Source organism: Gopherus flavomarginatus, chromosome 2 (genome assembly GCF_025201925.1).
Source record: "Gopherus flavomarginatus isolate rGopFla2 chromosome 2, rGopFla2.mat.asm, whole genome shotgun sequence".
NCBI classification, from domain to species: domain Eukaryota; kingdom Metazoa; phylum Chordata; order Testudines; family Testudinidae; genus Gopherus; species Gopherus flavomarginatus.
This window is the reverse complement of record NC_066618.1, coordinates 165,550,536-165,573,392: the sequence shown is the minus strand read 5'-3', so window position 1 is coordinate 165,573,392 and position 22,857 is coordinate 165,550,536. Positions and strand designations below refer to the sequence as shown.

The following is a 22,857-nucleotide window of genomic DNA, read 5'->3' as shown; positions in this document are numbered from 1 at the left end:
AAGCAGCATCACAGGGGAGGCACCACAGCTCCAGCTGCCCCAGCTCTGGACACCTGAAAAGCCAAGCCACTCTCTTATCATGAGAGGCAGCATGGTCCTGTGGGCAGGGGACTGGGCTGGGAGTCTCTGTCCCCAGCTCAGCCACTCATCTACTGTGCAACTATGAGCAAGGCATGGCCCCATCCATGCCTCAGTTTCCCCTCCCACCTTGTGTTGGTCTTGTCCATTCAGACTGTAAACTCTTCAGGGCAGGAATTGTGTGTCTGTTCAGAGTCCAGCATAAGGGGCCCAGATCTCAGCGGGGCCTCTTGGCACTAATACAATGTGAGTAATACCTAACACCACCATAAGCATGACAAAATTTAGCGTTTAATACAGTATGCGGGTGGGATGGCTTCTCATTCCCCGCCCTCCCCACCTCACCCTGGGAACACACTGCAGCCACACTACACATTTTAATTGGCTAATTGAGCGAGGGCTGGAAAAGTCTCTTTGGACAATGTGGGGATTAGGAATTAAAGCATTGAGTCAAATGGAAATAACTGGCAGCAGCCCAGTGGCAGGCAGGCTCAGGGCACTGGGCAGACAACACTGTCCACGGACAGTCACACCCAGGAGCACTTGACACAGATGTAGCGGCTGTCGGGGATTCCTCCGAGCCCAGAGAGCTGCAGCTTTTGTACAACACTTGACGCTCCCTAATGTGGAGCGTGTTTGGGGTTGTGTCAAAAACCTGTCGCGCAGAGTCTCCGAGAAGTTCCAGTGGTTTGAAGTTAATAGGACTTAATTGCTGGGTGCCAAGTCCTGCTGCAGCACCGTCGAGTCACTGCTGAGCGTCAACACAGGGGATTTTTTTAAATCACGAAAGACGAGCCAAAAGCAAAGAGGCCAGGTTGTTTTCTCAAGCCCGCTGGAATCCACTTGGATAAACAACGGCTCCAGAAACACAGCGGCTAAAACAACAAACTTCCTATGGACCCCACCAAAAAAGGAGGTGGCGAGATGCTAGCCCCCCTCGGTCAGAACGCGGTCGGCAGGATGGAGACATGCAGCAGAAAGACAAATACCATCAGATGGGAGCGCAGTAATAGAGGGGGAGGATTTATGCTTTGCTTTCTAAGTGCATTAATTTAAAGCACATGGCTCCAGAGCTGATGCGTTATGGGCCACTCCCGGGGGATGGGGGACAGGGAGAACTCATCGGTTTGCACTGGATGGTCTAAATGCAGGTTTCATGTGGGAGAAAGTTGCCAGGTTACAAGCCTCAGGAAGCAGCAGTGGTATCCCCCAGCACGCCACTCCTCTGGGCCTACCCCCGACCGGAACAGATGATCTGTGCTGGTGGGCCAAAGGGGAGTCCTGTCTTCAGGGCACATTCCTTTCTGAGCCTCTCTCTGCAGAAACGGGTGGACGCTGCCAACTGCAGGTTGGCCATTATGATCTGAAATGGGGGATCAGAAGCCACAGGTCACTAGGGTTTAGACTTGAACTAGTGACGCAATGCCAAAAAGCCTCCGCACCCCACTCTGGGTCCCGTGGTGCCACTATAGCTAAGGGCTAAAATCCCATTGGCCTCATCGTGAACAGGGGCAGACAAATAAATCCAGGCTGCTGCCCAGCCAGGGCATGACCAAGTGGCACCCCCTGACCTCACCTCCCAGCCAGCTCCCCCCTTTGTTTTCACAGGTTCAGGGCTCTTCCCTTCGCTGCGACATGCCCAGGGCGTTGTCTTGAGGCTCACGTCAAAGCAGGCTATTTTGGAGGCCTGAAAATTATTGTTCCAACACTTGCTTTTGTTAGAACAGGAAAAATAAAATCCCAGAGAGAGTGCGAAATGGCCAGTACGGCGCAGGCAGTAAGACCTCCCCTGACATATCAGATACCTGGGAGGGGGAGGGAGGACTCCCTGCGACAGCAGAGAATTGGCACGCTGCTGTGAGGTTTCCAGTATTGCCAAAACAATCAGGAGATTGGCTGAAAAAGCAGGAGATTTTTTTTAAAACAATACAAATTGGGGGCTTATTTGCCTTCAGGATTCACCTTTTCCAGCTTTTCAGCACAACCAAGAAAGCCAGAAAGTTACGGGGTGGGGGGGGGGGGGGAGGGAGAAGAGAGAGAGAGAGAGAAAGAAAAGAAAGTTGAGATTCTCACATAATCACCTGACTCCAGGAGATAGGGCTTTAAGAAAAGCAATCAAATATCTCAAAACTCACGATCAAACAAGGACAGCGGGCAGCACTGGGTATCCAACCATGCTCAGAGCCCTGGCAGAGGTCATCCCACTGGGAGGCTCCATACTCAAGTCTGTCACTTTATGAACTATGCGAGGGAGCAGAGTATCCTGAGTCAGGACTCCAGGGTTCTTCTGCAACACACTTGCTGCGTGCTCTTGGGGAGATCACCTTATCGTTAGTGCTCAGTTCCCTTGCTCACAGTAAAGCCCTTGGACAGACTGAGATGAAAGGGGATGCTAAGGGCACAGTATTAGGTGTTTCAGCCCTCTATGCTCTGACAACGCCCATCTGCTTTCCTAGACCCTGCCTGCATTACAAACAGAGCCATGGCTGAACACGGTCTTGTTCTCGCCTGTGTGGAAAACACAACCTCCAAGACGCCCGTTGCCGCCCAGCCAGTAACCAGCAGCTAAAAGGGGCCGAGGTGTTTTCCCGCTCCTGCAGCACTTGCCTACATCTTGTGTGTCCCGTTAAGGGAAAGGTGATCCAGATGTGCCCAATTCGGGGGAGGAAGGCGAACAGGTTTTATGTGGCGGCAGGTTTACACCGGGCTCGGGGCCTGGACTGCTCATTTGGACAGCTGCTCGTTCCTCAGACAAAAGCAGTAACGTGTAGCGCTGGGGCAACTCCTAAAGCAAGAGGGTGGGGAAGGGGGAACCTAGACTGTCTCATCAACAGACCCTATAAAAACAGGATCAGTGGCCATGTCATTCATGCCCCCAGAAGGAGGAAGAGTTGAAATGAAGGTTAGGAACAAGAACAAAACAAAAGAGAAGAGTAAGGGAGCAGGGGTGCAAATGGCCTGGAGCCTTCACCATGTCGACGGCTCTCAGGCCCCATGACCTACCCGAGCCGTCCCTCTCACACGCTGCTTTGCAGAGCACTCCCTGCAGAAAGCTCCGCACCAACACATGCTGATGGCTGGATCCAGCATGCAACCCTCAGCAAGCTCCCCAGTGCTGGAGAAAGATAAGGGGATGCTAATTCTTATTGCACAACAGGTTCTGTGCTTGGAGCACGGGCCTCGTTCTCTGTCTTGCCTCCCACCCGGCCCCTATGGCCCATGCCGTGCTGCTCTCAGATTCCCTTCCCGGCTCCATTGCTGGCAAAGGATTGGGACCAGCCAGTAGGCAGCTAGCCACCCCACCTGCCGCTGATTCTAAGACAACAGTCCTTGGTTTTGAGCACTGTGTTAAGAAGGGAGCGAAAAAACACTCACATCTGCCTGTGTCAGGCCACTGATGGCCTCCAGCACTCCTTCCGGGCACAACTTCCTGTTTAACTGCCCACTCGTTTCAAAAAGCAAACCGCATCCTGGTTCAAAGAGGAATAAAACCGTGTGCAGGAAAGTCCCATGTGTGCGTAGGACTGAGGGATGCTTGCAGAGACATGCGGAGAGGGTGTAGATCTCTCTAGGAACGGATGGCGGCTAAGTGCTGTCTGAGCAGTTTGGCCTAGCTCCACTCCATCACTGACCTGTCCTGAAGTTTTCCAGGTCTGGCTGGCAGCAACAGGTGTCCTGAGTGACCTATGGAGTCCCTCCTGCTTGGCCTTAACATCACTTTAATTTACTACCTTTGCCACACAAACCTGGAGCACAAAGTGTCAGCTGCCAGCTCACATTTCAGGAGCTCGGACGGAGCCACAGCAGATCTTGGGAGAGTGGAGGAGAGCACCACAGCAAAGCCAGCTGCCCTCTGCAGCTGTCCCCAGAAGCTCCTAACAGGACGAGACCGAGGCAGGGCCTGGGACTCAAGCTGCGCATTTCAGGGTGGCTTAGGAATGGCCCTGGTGCAGCCGTTGCCAGAGGGATGAGGTCATTTCTAAATTATGTGGGACATAGCAATAAAATAAGGAACAGCCAATATTTTCAGCCAAAGTGGATCAAAGTAGAACTCACGGTGATGGGCAAGAAATTCACTAGCTACATGAGCCCCGAACTCAAGAGGTGCAAGAGGACTATCAGGGTGCTGCTCAATCTCTTACAGCAAGGTGTGTTATCGAGCACATGCTCCCCAGCGCATCACCTTATGACCAAATGCCCCATGAAATAAACTTGCCACTGCTTCCCCTTGGGAGGCTGATCCCCATCTTGACACATCAACCCTTCCTCCCCTCACTACCAAGCTTCTGCATCCAAGATGCAGGCTGGTTAGGGCAAGAGCATCAAGCTTCGGGGCAAGTCACGCACAGGGACTGACAGCAAACGCAACATGACCCGTGCAGGGCGTAGTTCCATGAGAGAGGGAAGCAGCAGAGGCATTCACAATGGATGGACAATGAACAAATGGGCACAAGACGCTGCTGGAATGGGGCAGCTAGCTCCCCTTTTCAATCCAACCCAGGGATTACGCACTAGATTACAGCTAAAGGGATTTCACTGGCAGATACAGAACAAATGATTCAGCCCTTTCCAGCAGCTGCCCTAGGACAAGTGCAGTGCCTGTGCACCCACCACTCCTTTAGGGGAGCAGGAATCCCCTTGCCATGCTCTGCAGCAGCCCTGTACATTGCTGCAACAAGACCCAAGGTGGAAGAGTGGGTTGGAGGCTGATGGCTGAGCCTGCTCTGAGCTGAACCACTAGAAACTGCACTAGCTGCTGCCGGGAACCTAAGATGTAAACAAGCAGAGGCTCTTGGAGAGTCACCTTGGGAATATCAATATAATCCTCCAGGGCCCTCCCTGCACCAAAAGAAACAAGCGTCATTAGCTGCTAGTCCTCTCCCACTTCCCCGGAGCCATGTGTGAACGTCAGCTGGCGCTGCGCTGGAGGAGAAATGCCTTCACATCAGCACCCAGGAGAGTCTACTGCTGGCGAGAAAAGGAGCTCCCCTGGACCCCGCCACAATTGGCTGAGCTGGACGTAGAGGTTCTCTTGCTCCAGGCCTCACGCTGGCCCTTTGCCTGGGACGAGCAGCATGCCAGGGGACTGGCTTTCCAGGAGAGAGAGAGACCAGGCAGGCCCTCTCCCCGCCTGGACCATACCCCAAGGGGCAGCTGATGATTTGCTAGCCCAGCCTCCTCCCAGTGTTCACGTCACAGAAGCCAAATACTTGGCACCTTGGCTCCCGAGAGCTGGAATGTGTCCATCAGCCGAGAGTCTCTGGGGGAGGTGGCCAGGTTGATGTACGGTGCAGACAGAGATGGGGGCTGTCCTACCCCCTCTAACACACTAACTGAGGCCTGGGTAGTGGTTTGGTTTCGGACACCGCTCATTTTCAGCCCCTGTTCAGGTGCCAGCACCCACTGATGGACCCAGCACCAGCGAAAGCCCCTGTGGCTCAACCTGGCCCTTTCTGGTCAACAGCACGATCGGGTGTGGCCTACCAGCACTTCTCCAGGCCCAGACCTAGGCAGTGTCACACTGTGAGGGTACAGCTCAAAAGGGTTAGGAAGGGCAGAGGAAACCCCCGGCCTGTAACCATTCAAGCACCACTGCGTGCTGCAAAGCAGGATGCACTCTCCGCATGCCAGGCCCTCCACCTGCAGCAGCGAGGAGCTGGGCTACAGACCGACTCAGCCCGGCAGCTTCTACAGAACATGGGCATTACTCAGCCCTCTCGGGGAACCCCTACAGCCTGCTCTGCCTGAGCGCCGGGGGGCAAAAACAAGGCTAGGAAGCTACAGGCTCTACCTGCCTTGGAATGCTCTGCAGACGCTCGCTCCCGCCAGCCAATCATGCTCACACTAGGGATGATCAGAAACACATGGGGAAGGAGCAGCTGCTCTGGGGCGAAAGTCAACATCCTCCCAATGCTGGAGTGGGAGGAGAGCTTCCCAATGGGCACCCACACAGGCATCCTTCATTCGTGGGGTCTATTCCCAGCTCGGCCACTGACCAGCTGTGGGTCCACGGTGAGTCACTTCCCCTCCTCATCTGCAGAACAGGAACAGCAGCACTGACCTACTTTTGTGAAGCTCTGAGATCTCTCTTTCATACTTATCTGATGCACTATCCTCACTACACTCCTGTGAGGTAGGGCAGTGCTGTTTTCCCCCATTCTACAGAAGGGAAATGCAGGCACACAGAGGCTAACTGATTTCCCCAAGATCACACAAGGAACTTGTAAGAACATAAGAACGACCATATAGGGTCAGACCAATAGTCCAGCTAGCCCAGTATCCTGTCTTCTGACAGTGGCTGGTGCCAGACGCTTCAGAGAGAATGACCAGAACAAGCAATTATCAAGTGATCCATCCCCCGTCTTCCAATCCCAGCTCTAGCAGTCAGAGGCTAGGGACCACCCAGAGCATGGGGTTGCATCCCTAGCGATTGATGTACCTATCCTCCATGAATTTATCCAATTCTTTTTTGAACCTAGTTATACTCTTGGCCTTCACAACATCCCTTGGCAATGAGTTCCACAGATGGATGGTGCTTTGGGTGAAGAATACTTCCTTTTGTCTCTTTTAAATCTGCTGCCTATTGAAATAATCAGGTGACTCATCATTCGTGTGTTATGTGGAGGGGTAAATAACACTTCACTGTTCACTTTCTCCTCACCTTTTGCGATTTTACAGACCTCAGTCATGTCCCCTGTTAGTTGTCTCTTTTCAAAGATGAACAGTTCCATCCTTTTAATCTCTCCTCATATGGAAGCCGTTCACACCCCTAATAATTTTTTGTTGCACTTCTCTGTGCTTCTTGCAATTCTCATTTTTTTTGAGACAGGGTGACGAGAACTGCATGCAGTATTCAAGGTGTGGGTCTATTATGGATTTTAGCATTATGATATTTTCAGTCTTATTATCTATCCCTTTCCTAGCGGTTTTTAACGTAAATTTAGCTTTTTTGACTGCTGCTGCACACTGAATGGATGTTTTCAGAGAACTATCTGGGTTGACTCCAAAATCTCTTGTGAGTGGTAACAGCTAATTTAGACCCCAACATTTTGTATGTATAGTTGGGATTATGTTTGCCAATGTGCATTCCTTTGCACTTATCAACACTGAATTTCATCTGCCATTTTGTTGTCCAGTCACCCAGTTTTGTGAGATCCCTTTGTAACTCTTCGCAGTCTGCTGTGGACTTAACTATCCTCAGTAATTTTGTATTGTCCGCAAACTTTGCCACCTCAGAGTTCACTCCTTTTTCCAGATCACTTATGAATATGTTGAACACTACAAATCCCAGTACAGATCCCTGGGGGATCCCACTATTTATCTCTCTCTACTATGAAAACTGATCATTATTCCTACCCTTTGTTCCCTGTCTTTTAACCAGTTCCTGATCCATTAGCGATCCTTCCCTTTTATCCTATCACTGCTTACTTTGTTTAAGAGCCTTTGGTAAGGATCTTGTCAAAGGCTTTCCACTATGCACACTCGATCACCCTTGGCCACATGCTATTTGACCCACTCGAAGTCTAATAGATTGGTGAGGCATGATTTCCCTTTATAAGAGGCACGTTGACTCTTCCCCAAAATACTGTGTACATCTATGTGTCTGATAAGTCTGTTATTTACTATAGTTTCAACCAATTTCCCAGTACTGAAACAGCCTGTAATTGCCAGGATCGCCTCTGGAGTATGTTTAAAAATTGTCTTTACATTAGCTATCTGCCAGTCATCTGGTACAGAGATGGCTCAGCTATATTCACCTCTTGGACAGATCCTGTGTGTTACTTAGGACTAAATCAAGAATTCTCTCTCCCCTTATGGGTTCTAGGACTAGCTGCTCCAAGAAGCAGTCATTAATGGTGTCTAGAAATTTTATCTCTGCATCCTGTCCTCAAGTGACATGTTCCCAGTCAATATAAGGATAGCTGAAATCCCCTGTTATTGTTGACTTTTTGTTTTTGTAGCCTCTCTGACCTCCCTGAGCATTTCGCAATCACAGTTTCCCTCCTGGTCAGGTGACCAACAGTATATTCCTACGGCTACACTCTTATTGTTCAGGCATGGAATTTCTGTCTGTAGCAATTCGATGGTACTGTGTGAGTCATTTAAGATTTTTATTGTATTTGACTCTATGCTTTCTTTCCCATATAATGCGACTTACTCTGTCATTCCCATATCTTTTGTACCCTGGTATTACTGTGTCCCATTGACATTCATCGTTCCACCAAGTGTCTGCAATGCCTGTTATAGCTATATCCTCATTTAATACCAGGCACTCAAGGTCACCCATGTTAGTATTTAGTCTTCTAGCATTTGTACATAAGCACCTATGACATTTGTCAATATTTACTTGTTTGCCTTCATGTGATGTAACTGAATAGAATTCTTTTTCATCTGCTTCTCTTTAGTTCCTATCTGTACTTTATCAACGTCCATCCTCCCCTCTTTACTAGGATACGAAGTATCCCTGTTAATAAATCCTCCCCTAAGAGATGCCTCTGTCTGAACCCCTTGCTCCCCTGCATCTCTTGGCTTTCCCCCAGCCCTCAGCAGTGGAGGAGGGACTTGACCCCACGTCTCCCAAGTGCTAGGCTAACATCCTAAGCACTGGACCATCCTTCTTCAGATCCTCTGGTGACAGAGCACTGTACGGTCTGTAATCATACTGTGGGTCCGTCTGTGTCTCAGCGTGTCTTGGAGAGCTCAGTCTCTGGTTCATTGACTCCTCACCGCTGCTGGCAAATCTGCCAACCAGAGGGCCAATTAGTGCCAGCTGTGGTGGCATTTTCGCTTGTCCTCTGGGAGATGGGCCGAGACCCACCAAAGCGGTTTCACACAGGCACAAACGAGACATGAGGCGGGAACAGACTGCAGTCACTACCAGCTTGGCCCAGACTCAAACCAGAAAAACTAGGCAGGGAAATGACTCTCTGGGCACTACTGTGCAGAGGAACTCTGTGCGGCACCAGCCCAGCATGAGCCTAACAGCTTGCACTCAAACCCACTGGCAGAGCGGTTACGTGTGCCAGAGATCAGAGCCACTCAGCAACCCCATCTTGAGCAGGTCTCTGCTATACAGGGGACGGACGTGATGACTGTGAGAAGACCCACTGAGGTTGATCTCAGAGCGGGGTCACGACAGTTGCTGGCCAAGACATTTCCTAAGAAAATGGAAGCTTGTTCAAATACACATATAGTACCCCTCCTCCAAAGACCAGCCTTCCTCACACTCACCTCAAAGGGGTCTAACAACTTTGGCCTGCTCCACAGACGTGTCCTCTTTACACCTTGGGCAGGCACTGGAGGCCAAGGAGGAAGCCGGCAGAATGAGCCCTCACGTCCATATGTGCTCTACTGTGCAATCTTCTTAGTTCCAGTTCCCTAGCCTTGCCATGATTAAATCAGCGTGCGAGCCGCCAGAGTCTCTCTGCCTTTGGGAGACGATTTTTTCAAAGAGAAGAAGGGGGGAGAAGGAGGAAAAAAGCTGCCACAACTGCAGCCCAATAAATAACAAATAAGAGGCTGAAAAGAGTTTGAGAAAGAAACCATCTGCGAGGCCCAGGATAAACAGGTCTCAGCCAGGGCAGTTCAAGTAGAACTGGAAATTGGTCATAAGTCGAAACCCTATATTCCCCCAGACAATATGCAATTTTGGTGCAATCAAGCTGTGCACAGAAATGAGGCCTGCTCTAGAATTCCACATCTGGAAGAGGTTTGGACTCCTGCGTGTGTAACAGCAGGGTTGGCTGTGGCCTAACACGGCTATCTGTGTCTTGTTAAGAATACAGTACTTTTTCCATTAGGCTATTAGCACAGAGGTCATTCCAAGGGGGTGGGAATTAAAACCTTATTAATACAGGTCTGAAAGGGCCCCGTCACCTCGCAGCGCCTTTGGACGAACATCAGAAGTGGCACGAGAGGCAGAACTGCATTCTCTCTTCACCCACATCCCCCAGATGGGGCGATGTGTAGCCAGACAGAGCAGAACCCCAGGTATGGGTGTGCTGGACTTTATAACTGAGCAGCGGCATTCACACCATAAACTATGGCTGCAAAAGAGGTACCAGAAGCCCAGTTTTTGATACACAAATATCAGTCAAGTCTGGTTGCTCCTGGATGATCTCACTCACAAAACCCTCAAAGAGTCTTCTCATGCATCTCCATTACCATGTACCAGAAAGGGCAGGGAGGAGAGAGAGAAACTCTGCTTCACTGGGCTCCACTGCTTGGAATCTAATGCACGGGAGTTAAATTGTGAAACCAGATTATAGTAACATAGGCATGGACCATCATGAGCAAACAAGCAGTTTCCCTAGAGAAGTTCTGGGAAACCCACAACTTGGGCCATTTCAAATAAGTGACCCATGCAGGAAGAATGCATTTTAGGGAACCCTCCAGCCGTGTCCCTAAGGAAAGGAAAACAGTCTGGCGAGCCTAGAGTGTTTCTTCCATTACTAATCCACAAGGCTGCAGCTTAGATAATGGCTCTTTGTGCCAACCAGAGTAGCTGTAAAAGCCCCAAAACATGCCACAGACCAGCTCATATGGCACACACAAACATGCATGTGTGCACCAAAACATGCATGTATGCAAGGGCAGGTGAGAGACAAACATAAACAAGTGCTAACTGGCAACTTTTGTTCATACTGCACTAGGATATTAGTGGCCTAATACACCTTCCCCCTTTGTACACTTCCCCCAGCATGTGAGCGTGCCTGACGTTGGGTCCTGGGTGCTAGAGAAGAACATTAGCAGAGGCACATTCTAATGGCTGCACACTGAAGAAATTGCTTTTTTTTGCAACAACAAAGCACAAAAGCTCTAACCAAAGCCAACAACATCCCATACCTGCAGCTGTTCCATTTCCTTAGAAATTGACTCCAGGTGACGGAGTTGCTTTGGCAAGAGGATGGAGTCAAGCCATGCAGAATGTCATGCTAAGACAGCTGTGGCTATTTAAGACTTGATGCTGTGAGATACTGAGCAACTTCGACTTCCACAGCCTTCAATGGGACTGGAGGGTGCTGGGCACCTTGCAGGATCAAGCCCTTAGCCATGCTGCTCCCCTGGAGTGCAATGGTCTGCATAGAGCCTCCCGGGCACAACGTGAGGACTTCAATCAAATGGCAGAGCAGACAATCCCCACCACTCAGCATCCCTGGTTCTCGGCAAATCAGGCCTCTTCCTTTGCCAGAGACACTCCACCACATGGAGTTAATTTCTGTAGTTAAACATCTGCTGGCATTTCACTGGTTTTGCTTCTATCTATTTGCGTAGCACCGATCCCCATGGGGGAGCTGGATGGAGAGAAAATGAGCTGTACTTTCTCTAAACAGAAGGCTTTCCATGAGCATCAGCCATGCATTATAGACACAGCAGGAAAATACAAAACGTGGATTCTGATCCTCTCATCCACATCACTCATGCCACTATGGAAAGAGGCTGCCTAGGCTGGGGTTTAATCCATGGAGGTCAACCCTCCAACACCTGATGGAAGGCTTTAGAGGTGGCTCTGCCTCTGTGCCTGGTTCTCTCTAACCCTGGTTTCCATTACTGGACACATTCACATGGAACCGGGATCTTGGATGCACTGGCTCTTATCCACCACTGCTGCTTATTTTCCCCATGCCTTCCCTCTGGCTGCGGTGGGGAGTACTGTGATACCAGCGAGGAGTCTCACTTGAGGAGTGAATAAGCAGCCGCGACTGCTGAGACTCTGAAGCCACAAAGATCTTGGCTCCATCAAACACCCCTAGCGGTTTAAAAGAAAAAAAGAGAGAGAGAAACTCAAAACACAAACCATCAGGGCTTTTACAACATCACAGGACATGTTCTGGCTGCGGGTCATGCACACGCATGGGTGCTCCCCACTCTGGCTGCAGCTCAAACATGCTGGTCTCCCCCAACTTCCACAGGCAGGCAGAACAACAGAGGAGCGATGCACGGTGGGGCAGGGAGCGTGCTCCATGTGTTTTAGCACGTACCACCCTGGCCAGGGCCCATGCACCCCTGTGCCATACCAGTTACATCACTTTCTGGCAGGAATAACTTGCTTGGGCACAGAAGCTAGACAGAATTAGGGCTGGTCGTTCAGGCCTAACATGTCCCTGTATTCTGGCCAGACCTGAAGACGACTAGAATTAGGGCCCTACTTTTAAGTGCCAAGTGTTATCGTTATTGTTCTAAACAAAATGTACCTAAACATTTCCCAGGAAGAATCAGCTGCTCTACAACTTTATCTAAAGAGTCTCTCCTGCAGAGTTACTCAGGAGCTTTGCCCATAGATCTTCCCCTGTCAGATCCTTCAGAATGGGTTTGAAGTGCAACTATTTTTTCAGCAGTACCACTCGTTGAGAAATAGACATTAGTCACGTTGCTTAATGCAGGACTGGAAGGCGTTCAGATACGACAGTGATGAGAGCAGCGTGAGTACCTACAGAGAATGGAACGGATGCCCTGTGACTCTCAAGGGCCAACTGCTGCTTTCCTACTTTAAATCCAACGGAAGACCAAGCCACTACGCCTCGTAATCTAAACGGGCCGCTCATCAACTAGAAGCCTCTGGTTTTGATTTTTCCATCTGGAAAAGGTTTAGAATAAATCACGTTTAGTGTTGGATACTAAAGTCTGGGGTCACTGAATATTTGTAGCTTTCTGCCTGTGTTTGTCAGTTTCATGTCAGATTTGAGTGGTGCCCCTTAATGTTCATTGTATGGTCAATCGAGCTTTGCTACTTTGCATTGCGTGCTGTCTCTGTATAACCCTATCAGCAAATGAGCTTCTCCCTCCGAGAGCCAAATTACTGAAAATTAAGCAGCAAATTAACTAGCAATGTTAAATCAGTGAAAGACAGACTTCAAAATGCCCTTTCTGCTTTCACCGTCCCCGCCACTCAGTGTGGTTTGGTTCTTTCCTCCTATACAGCATTTCAGCAGCAGCTAATAAAGTCCGTTAGCCACACATCCAAGTCCCAGTTCAGCAAAGCATCAAAGCAAGTGTTTGTGTGTTTTGTTGAATAAGCCTGGACTAATGAATCAGGGCCCTAGTGCACATTTGGAAGAGACAGGGATGTAAATTGAAAAAAAATATAAAAATAAAAAGCAGTTTTCTCTGGGAAGTGAGAAGAGTGATCAGATGTCTTAACAGAATTTCTGAGTTATGTATGGTGGTAATTAAAGGAGAGAGTAGATTACATATGGCAGGTATCACTGTTAATTATGAAACTCACTAGTTTTATTGTTTTGGGACTATTTACAGTGGTATTATTGTAGTTACATCTTTTAGTGTTGTCTTTGTGGGAAGATTTTCACATTGCCAAAATAGGTTATCTATGTGTACACACACACGCAGGCACACCCACTGGCCAAGATTTCCAAAAAGGACTAGAAAATCTGGATGCTTCATTTTTCAGGGACCCAGATTGAGATCTCTGAAAGGGACCTGGTTTTCAGAAAGCCCTGAACACCCACACTCTGAGAATCAGACCCTTTTAAAGCAATACAAGCTGGGTACATGAAATCACTACTTGCTTTTGAAAATCTTAGCCAATATGTCAAGTATGCTAGAGCACAGGCTAAAATATGGCCGGGGGGATAAAATGTACTTTATGAACAGAACCCCAAACGTGTCAGGCGCCAGAGTGCAGTAGGCTTGCTTGCTAGGGTAACCCCACCCTTTCTGAACTTGAATGATCCGCACAGCCACTGCACACACATGTCACGGCTTTAAAAACAAAATTCCTTATTTTGTAATTAAAAAACAAACTGATAAGTACACCACCACTACATACCAACAGCCTTAACAAAAATTGACGCAAGAGTAAATCCAAACCAGAGTTAAACACAGAACAAGAGCATTGCTTGGCTTTTTAAAAATGGCTCCACTGCCTATATGCTGGAGCTCAGAAAACATGCCCCTACAAATACTTATGCAAGTGCTTGACTTTATGCACTGCAAATAGACCGGTTGACTTCAATAGGACAATTCACAATGCATAAAATGAAGCACACACCTGCAGGTGCAGGGACTCAATGCATGTGCTTAACATCACACCCTGTGAGCAGTCCCAGTGAACCCTGCTTACTGCCTGTATGGCTAAGCAAGTGAAAAAGCCTTGGCAGGATCGGGCTCCAGATGAGCATAAAGTAATATTAACATTGCCTCAACTGACAAAGTGGGGTTCCGAGGACTTTTAAGAAAAGTTTCAACTGTGAGACCTCTTCTGTGCATACAAACCACTGAAAATCAAGTGTTACAATGAAAAGACAGATGGAACTTTTAAAAACTTTCCCTAATTTACATTGCCAGATCAAACTGAGGGGAAGGGAGCTATTTTAAGAAACCTGTGCTTTATTATTTCCAGTGGAAACAGTTGTTTTCAAACAAAAGCTCTCTGTGTAAAGCCCCAGATGTTGGCAAAGGAAAAGGTGGAAATGAAACTGACTATAAACCAAAGTGAAACTGATTTCACTGATTTTCAGGCCAGGCCTGCACTAGGAACTTTTGCCAATACAGACCAGTAGGAAACGAGACCCATCCTGATTCAAGCCCCACTGAAATCAATGGGCCTCTTTCTTCTACCTTCAGTGGACTCTGGATCAGGCCCACAAAGAGAATTTTTTTTTACAGTCCTGACCATGCCTATCTAGCCACTTCCATTCTTCCAGTCTTCTTGAAGACTCTGTCTGACCTGATACGAACAGGGCTGAGAATGGACAGACCGTATTCTGGTTAGTGGTGCTAATGAAGTCAGTGGAACTATTGGCCTGAGCACAGGCTGTGAGACTGGGCCCAACGAGCGCACCAAGAGTGGCACACTTGGAAGTCGACAAGACCAAGACACAGTTGGAGCCCGAGTTGCTGCCCATGGGTTTTCTGTCCTCCCTGCCTGATGCCTTCTTCCATGTCACAGATGTTCTAGGAATGGCCCCCCACGCCCCGGCTGTGCTTACGCAAATTTCCCACTGGTGCACACTCCGCCATTGGGCGCACTCAGACCCCATGGCGGCTAGAACGCTGACAGCACCAGCTCCCATTGTCACCCCCTGGGTACAGCTGTGATGATGGGAGATCCTAGGAAATCATGTCTACTGATGTACACACAGGGTCTCTGTGTGCAAGGATCCCACGCACAGCCTCCTCGATTCACCTCACCTCCAGTGCAAGTGGGCCCTAGTCCCGCAACCAAAGTCATCATCATCCCAATCACATGCCTGAACTCTCAGCCCCCTTCCTCCCCCGCTCCCCCAAGGCAGGGGCCTGGGCTGGTCATTATGTGGTTTGGAAGCCGCGCCTGCTTACAGCCCTCAACAAACAAACAAACACTTCCCAACATCCCCTCTGGCCAGGGAGCGCTGGACCCTGGATTCCAACAGCCCATCAGAGTTTACACACAGGAAAAACGTCTGGCCTAAGGGAAGCGAAGTGACTGGTGGAAAAAAGGGAGATGTATGTAAGAGTTGGGGGGGGGGGGCAAGCGGAGGGGCTGTCAGAAGGAGAACTTTGGGGGTGTTGGGAGCAGTCACTGGGAGGCACTGGGTGAGGTGTTGGGGGAATGCAGAGAGAGGCACAGGGGTAGACAGAGGAGTCATTCTGGGTGTGTATGGGGCAGGTAGGGGGAATCAGGGTGGGTGCTGGGGGCAGGCAGGAGAGATCGATCGGTGGCTGTTCCGGCAGTAGTTCTCACACTTTTGTACTGGTGACCCCTTGCACATAGAAGACCTCTGAGTGCAACCCCCCTTACAAATTAAAAACACTTTTTAAAAATACATTTAATACCATTATCAATGCTGGATGCAAAGCAGGGTTTAAGGTGGAGGCTGAAAACTCACGACCCCCATGTAATAACCTCATGCCCCCTGAGGAGTCGACCCCCAGTTTGAGAACCCCTGTGTTAGGGGGATGGCGGGTGCTGGGGAGTAGGTAGATAGGGGCACGCTGGATGTGGGGTTGGCAGGGGGAGTCACTCTGGGTGCGTAGAGAGCAGGTATGGGGGGGATTCATGCTGGGGGCAGGCAGGGGGAGTCCGCGGCTGTTAGAGGTACGGACAGTGGGTGATGGAGGAACCAGATAGGGGGCATTGGGTGCTGGACCAGGCAGCGGGAACCAGGGGCTGTTGGGTGCCGTTGGGGTGGGGGGTCCCGGCAGCCGGGACTGTCGCTGCCCACCCGCCCGCCGCGCCCAGCCCAGCCCGCGCTCGCTACTCACAGGGTGACCGTGGTGTTGGGCAGCAGGCGGGGGTCGGGCGGCTCGGGCAGCTCCTCGGCGCTGCAGATCACCTTCCTGCGGGCCGCGCCGGGCAGGCCCAGCCCCTTGGGCCGCTCCCCCACGCACTTGCAGCGGGGGGTCTGCGCGGGGCAGCTACGGGCGCCCCCCGCGCACAGCCAGGCGGCCAGGCAGAGCAGCCCGGCCGCGCAGCGCATCCTGCGGGGCGGCCCCGAGCCCATCAGCCCATCCTCGCCGGGCGCCCCCGAGCCACGAGACGCCGCCCCCGGCCGGGGCTCCGCTGGAGGAAGGGCCCTGGGCGCACAGGGGTGCGGGCCCCCTAGAGCCAGGTCCCGGGCGCAGCCATGCGCAGGGTCCCGGCTCCTTCCCAGGGGCGCTCCGCCCTCAGGCCCCCCCAGAGCCGCCCCGGCGCCTGGCTGCCTCCCGCGACTGCCCGGTGCCCTGCGCAGCCCGCGGCATGGTCAGGGGTCTCGGGCTCCGCGGCTGCCGGCGGGGAAGTGTCCCGCCGCTGCGCTCGGGATGGGACCTAGCGGTTTCTGCGGCTGCCACTCGGGTCCCTCCCCTGCTCCGCCCGGCCCGGCTGCGGGGCCCTAGCGCCGCCCTGCTCCGGGAGCGCCCAGCCCGGCCCCTGCTCGCCTGCCCCCACTTCAGCCCACCGAACCCCTGGGCTCCGCCCCCGCCCCTAGGGCCCGTGCGCGCCCTCCCCGAACCTCCAGGGTTCCTCCGCCCCAGCGCTCCCCGACACATCTCGGGGCCCCGCGGCACCCGCCCTCCCAGGGTTCTTCCCCGGAGTCCCCGACGTCCTCCCCCAGCAGCCCCACTGAGCCGCCGAAGGTGCCCACCCAGAGCTCCTGTGGAGAGGTAGCGGGAACCTTCCCCACACACCGGGTGCGCAGCCCGTGGGCGCTGGGTAAGCCCCCCAGCCAGACCTGCCCCCACTCTGAGTCCAAAGCCAGGCGTGGGCAGTGTGTTAAGAGCACCCAGTTCCCTCACCCCACAGCACTGTCACTCTCCCCAGTGACCTGGCTGCTGGGGCTGGGTCAGAGCTGGAGCCAGGAGGATGGTTTTCCCTCAGAGGAGGCATTCTGTATCTGCAAAGTTTGGGGAGGGCAGCATCTGCTCCTGTACAGGGACCATCGGGCCAGGACACTTCGTCCATCCTGCAGCATTTGCTGTAGGCCACTATTGGAGACTGGATAGCAGATGAACCACATCCTGGCACAGCACCTGGCAGGTTACCGCCTAGCAAGGTGGAAAGCCTGTCCATCTGCCTAGGAGACAGAAGAGCTGAGCCAATGGGCCACAAGTCAGTGACAGTGCAGCCTTCCAGGACACTGGTGTAGCAGTGGTGTAGCAATGGGTTGAGCTGAAGCTGAATGATGTAGTTTGTGATAGGGCCTGTAGCGTGGAGGAGGCATTGGTGGCACTAAAGATTGAGGCAACCCCCCTTATTGGGCTATTGCACTATCTTGGGGAGTCTGATAACCACTGCTCCCTCTTCCATTCCAACCGGCTCAAGTCCTGTAACACAGCCATCCCCACACCCTTCTGCCTGGCTTCCCACTCAGCCCCACATGCCTTATCCAGCAGGTTCCCTTTTCCTGCTTCACTCCCGTTTTCCTCCTCAGGCCTGTTTTCTAGTTGCATGCCCATGTGGCTGGAGAGCTGCTGGGGTGCTCAACACCTTGAGAGTCAGATCACTTGTCTCAGTGTCTACAGCCAGACTGGGATGCTTAAGCGTGCGTGATGAAGCCACAGTGTCCATAATCTGTGTGAATGTCCTGTTGCTATTCTTCACAGGTACTGCAGTAGCACTTGCAAGGCCCAGTCATGGGCTAGGACCCCGTTGTGCTAGGTGCTGTACAAACACAGCACAAAAGGGATGATGCATGTGGACTGAAGGCAGTATAGCGAAGGGTACCATGTGCTGGGAAGTAAGAACTGAAAGGCATTTCTGCAGTTCACTTTGTGGTCTCTCTCTTCCAGCCCCTCTTGGCCTCCATACTGCATGCTTTCAAGCTTCTGTTTGCTTCAGTGGTTTTCATGCTAACTTTAATATTGCTCATCCTGGCCCTGCACCCTGTGTCCCACTAGTGGAAGCTGTCTTTGCTGTTTCCCCTTCATCTCCCAGTACAGGGGGCTTGTGCTTTCTGCAGCCATAGCCCAGTGGCGTTTCAAATAAAAAGGGATCAAAAGAGGGCAATGAACTCTTGAAGAGCCCCACCATGAGACAGGAGGGAGTCAGGGCTGGGGAAAGGGGTCTCTGCAACTATGACGTCTCCCAGGGTACATCTACACTACAGGATTATTCCGATTTTACAGAAACTGGTTTTTGGAAACAGATTGTATAAAGTCAAGTGCATGTGACCACACTAAGCACATTAATACAGCGGTGTGTGTCCATGTACCGAGGCTAGCGTCAACTTCTGGAGTGTTGGACTGTGGGTAGCTATCAGGGCCCACTAATCCCTCCTGAAGGAGAGAGGATTTTTATTCCTTCCTTTCTCTAAACATATCTCTGCAGTGGGCTGTTTGAAGAGCAGCTCACTGCAGGGGTAGGGTAGGGGAGCAGACTCACAGCAGCACAAAGGCCCAAGCTGCTCGCATAGACATCTTCACATTGGGGACACAGGCAGGTGGAGTTTTAGCACAGCTCTTTAGATGCATAACCCTAGCCAGCTGGCACAGTGTGTTTCAGCTGATCAGGAATGGCAAGAAGCCAATGGAGCAGGCAAAGGGACCCAGAAAGCACTCAGCACCTTTCAGCACTGGCCCCCTAACCGCTCTTAGTCTCATTTGTAAAATGGTGATATTGACCTACCTCACTGGGGACAGTCATTCTAAATTAATAGCAGCAAAGTGCACTGAACTCCTCGGGTAGCAGGAACTAGGTAAATGTAAAGTGTTACTGTAATGAACCTGCGACTGTGAAACTGGAACGGAATGCAAGCACAGACAAACCCACTGAAAGAAGCAAAGTGCAGCTGCAGTTCCCCAGCCTGTCAAGAGAGATTACTCCAGGGAGGCAGAGCTGGGAGAGGGAATGATTTCTGTAGAACCAGGTTTCACAGTGAACCCATCTCTTTACCAGGAAATGCTGCAAGGGGCCCCCAAGCCTTTCTTGTCTGCACCTAGCCAAATGCTAGTGAACTCTAGCACTAGAGACCAGTGAGGTCCAGCCAGTTATACCCTCCTTAGAAACCAACATCCTATTTGTCCCCCATTAAATTGACAACAGGACTTAATTGGAGTTCACCCCAGTCAGCCTGGGAGGGGTTATTCTAATATGGCACATGAACACCCTTCCCTCCCTGAGCAAGCAGAGCGAATGAGCACACACCCTGGATCCTGAGGCTGGGAAAGGTTTTATGTATGGTCAGTCAAGCTGTACAGTGTCTTGCAAGTGGGTATGGCCCTGTGCTTAGCTGACCAGCACCCACGCTGCTGCCTGGGGTCAAGCCTGCATGCCAAGTGGAGTCTGACACACTCCTCACTAGCCAATTAGTTTTTAAGGTTTCATCGTAATGGCTCAGAGACAGAAAATGGCAGGGAACAGGCTTTATCTCACTGAGGAGCCAGCTCTGTTGGGACTGGAGGCTGTGGCTGCCAGGGCTCCTAAATGGAGCTTTAAGCCTTCCTTTCCAAGGAGTGAGTATCACAGCAGGAGGCAACTTAACCTGAGCCCACCACGTACTTGGTGCAAATGAGCTTTTCAAAAACACTGACACTCACAGAAGTGTTTCCACTTATCTTTTTGTCAGTGTCTATTAGAAACAGTCAGAAAAGACAGACATACATTCGCTCCTGTGCTGCAGGTGAACCCTAAGTTGCAGGATCTCAGCTTTGCATCAATGATATTGACTGAACAACAGGGAAACTGACTTTGAGAGTTTTAAACAAAGTTAGCCATTTCTGGAAAATCTAACCCTAGCGGATTAAAGTTCTTTCACTCCTAACCTCCACTGTTGCTAGTAACAAAGGGAAGGTATTCTGTTCCTTTGCGACAGGATTTAAAGTGACAAGGCCCCTGGGAATTTCAAAAAACTACCACCCAAAGCAGAAAACAAGGGCTCAGTCCTGCAAACACAATCATGCCCTATGCTTACTGCCCTGCATGGCAGTAGGCCACTCTGCTCAAACCTTAAGTAAACAAGTATTTGGATTAGGATATTGGAGTGTTTGAAAAAGCCAAAATACTGGTCAGCTGAAGCTAGCAGCAGGCCTGAGTGGGTCCATCATCCTACAAATAGCAATCAGGGCTCAGTTGCAAATATCCCACCAGGGAAATAGCCTAATGCTTTGTTACTAATTTACACAAGGAAATTAAGGAAACTCCAACCAAGAGACACAGAGAGAAGATTTATGCATTGTCCAGAGTTCCATGGGTAGCAGTAGGTGGCCTAGCCATTCAGGACTAGGCTCTCACCCATTGATTTATTCTGGGTTGCCTTAATGACCCATTTCACTTCTCCTCCCTCCTGGGAGCCAGTGGGGAGGTAGGAGGCTGCCTATGCGAATACATACTGAGCATTGCCCTGGATCCAATGCCAGCCCATAATTGAGGCACTCTCTGCCTTTTCTTTCCGAGGGCGATGTGTCTGACCCAGTGGTTAGAAGGGGCCCTCGAAAACACGTCATTAATTGTGCGTTCCTCATGAGCGGACAGGAATGGGCTTGGCGAGTTCTTGAGCCCTGGAGGATATTGGTCAGGGCTGGCAGCATTCTGCAGCCAGAGCTCTGGAATGGTCTCTAAAACACGTTGAAGCAATCATGCCCCTGCACATGGTCTTCAGCATTTCAGCCTCCTATAAAGTTACTTCCACAAAGAGTCAGCCCTCCTCCAAACGAATAACAAAAGTGACATTCCAGGGACATCACCACTAGAGGAGAATGTTCAAACAGTGCTTCCCAGCTGATCTGAGCTTCACGTACAAGTTCTTTCAGCTATTTCCAAGCCCCTCTAAACTCTTTCCCAGACAAACACCCAGCTTGCTCCATTCTGAATCATTATCCTGCTAAACCAAACAACTGGGTAACTTATTTGATGCTATAACATCGGAGCCTGAGTGTTAGAGGCACGTTAACCCTCTCCATTCCCAACCTCAAAGCAAAACACTCTGGCTTTGAGTAAAATCAAAGCAGAAGAGTCTCCAAATTCTAGTCATTTGCGTCCAATAAAAACCTCTTTTACATTGGCTTTCACTGAGGAAATCTGCTATCCAAGAAGTAAACAAGTCTCATTTTGCTTCCACTGATGAAATCTGCAACAGGCTCCAGCCCCTGGGTAGCCCATCATGAATGTTGACCCTCACTGTGTGTAGCTAAGGCCTTTACCCTGGCTGAAGCTTTCACAGATCCTATTAGGCAGGTCAAATGACATGTCAAGAAAGTAAGCATTACATTTGTCAACAGGTGCAATTTGCACTGTGCTGGGGGCTCATCCGTCAGAAGGGCTACATCCAAACCACTGGTTTTCAGATGCTGCAAAAACAAGCACAGGTGAGATTTTCAGCCTTCCACGTTGGCCTATCACCGGGGCTTCCTGTAGAGGTATATGGCTCTCCCTAGCTTTCTCTAGTAGCAGAGCATCCTCCAAGTGCATATGGATTTATCCTCACAGCCCCCATTACTCAGCTGGAGAACTGGGTCCCAGAGAGGTTAAATGACTTGCCCAGTATCACAAAGTCAGTCTATGGATGAACAGGAACTTCAACTCAGGTCTCGAGTGCCTCAACTGCGAGAATGTCCTGGCCAGAGTGAGAATGAAAATCAATTAAGAAGTTAACCATTTTGCATTCTTCTAAAGAGATCTGAATGGAGTGCCCCACAGAGCTAGGCCAATCCACACACCCTCCCCTAATAACACTTGTTGACAAGGGGACAGCGCACATGGAGACCATGCCCATGAGAGGGGTATTGCCCTCTGGAGGGCAGCAACACACAGGCATTCGGCATGGGAGCCCTAAGCTGTGCCAAAGGAGAGATCTCATACACTCATGGCTTCTTACTTTTAGCAACCCCAAGGATGAAGCTCTACGTAGAATTGCTAGCAGGGATGAGTGACAATGACTACAGCCCAGCTGCGCCTCTACAGCTGCTCATCAGAGCCAAACACCAGGTTGTTAGAGCCAAGTGCTTGCTCTAAAGAGCAAGTTCTCATTGGACGCCGCAGGCACAGATGCAGAGGAGCTCTTGTTAATCCTAGGTGCAGACCTGAAACAGGTCACAACACAGTGGACGGCCTTGACTCAGTAGCCAGACTTGGAAAAGGTTTGACTCCCCAGCAGGGGAATGTCACAGAGAGCATTTGAAAGGAGCTGCAGACAGACAGTCTTCTAGTCACAGAACAGGTACAGCACAGGCAGCTGCGGTGGAAACTTCTCCAGGACCAAGATGCTTCTATCCACAGAGAGACCCTCTGAGTCGACAAACACCATGCTGATGAGCACAGAAACCCCAAGAGAAAAGAAAGCTCAGTCTCCAAGGCCACACTGCTGAGAAGTATCAATGGAGTGGACAAGGCACAAAGAAGGGCCACAAAAATGATGAGGGGTGTGG

The 22,857-nt window shown here is 50.8% G+C and overlaps 1 protein-coding gene across 1 annotated transcript in view; it reads right to left on the bottom strand.

Annotated features, from left to right (window-relative positions):
* The window catches only part of ADGRA2 (adhesion G protein-coupled receptor A2), a 122,607-nt gene extending 106,087 nt beyond the window's left edge, over positions 1-16,520 (bottom strand). The window contains exon 1 of the mRNA XM_050939849.1: positions 16,282-16,520. Coding sequence (XP_050795806.1) covers positions 16,282-16,520 — 239 coding nt within the window. The remainder of the gene's footprint in view (positions 1-16,281) is intronic.
* Positions 16,521-22,857: the final 6,337 nt, after the last annotated feature.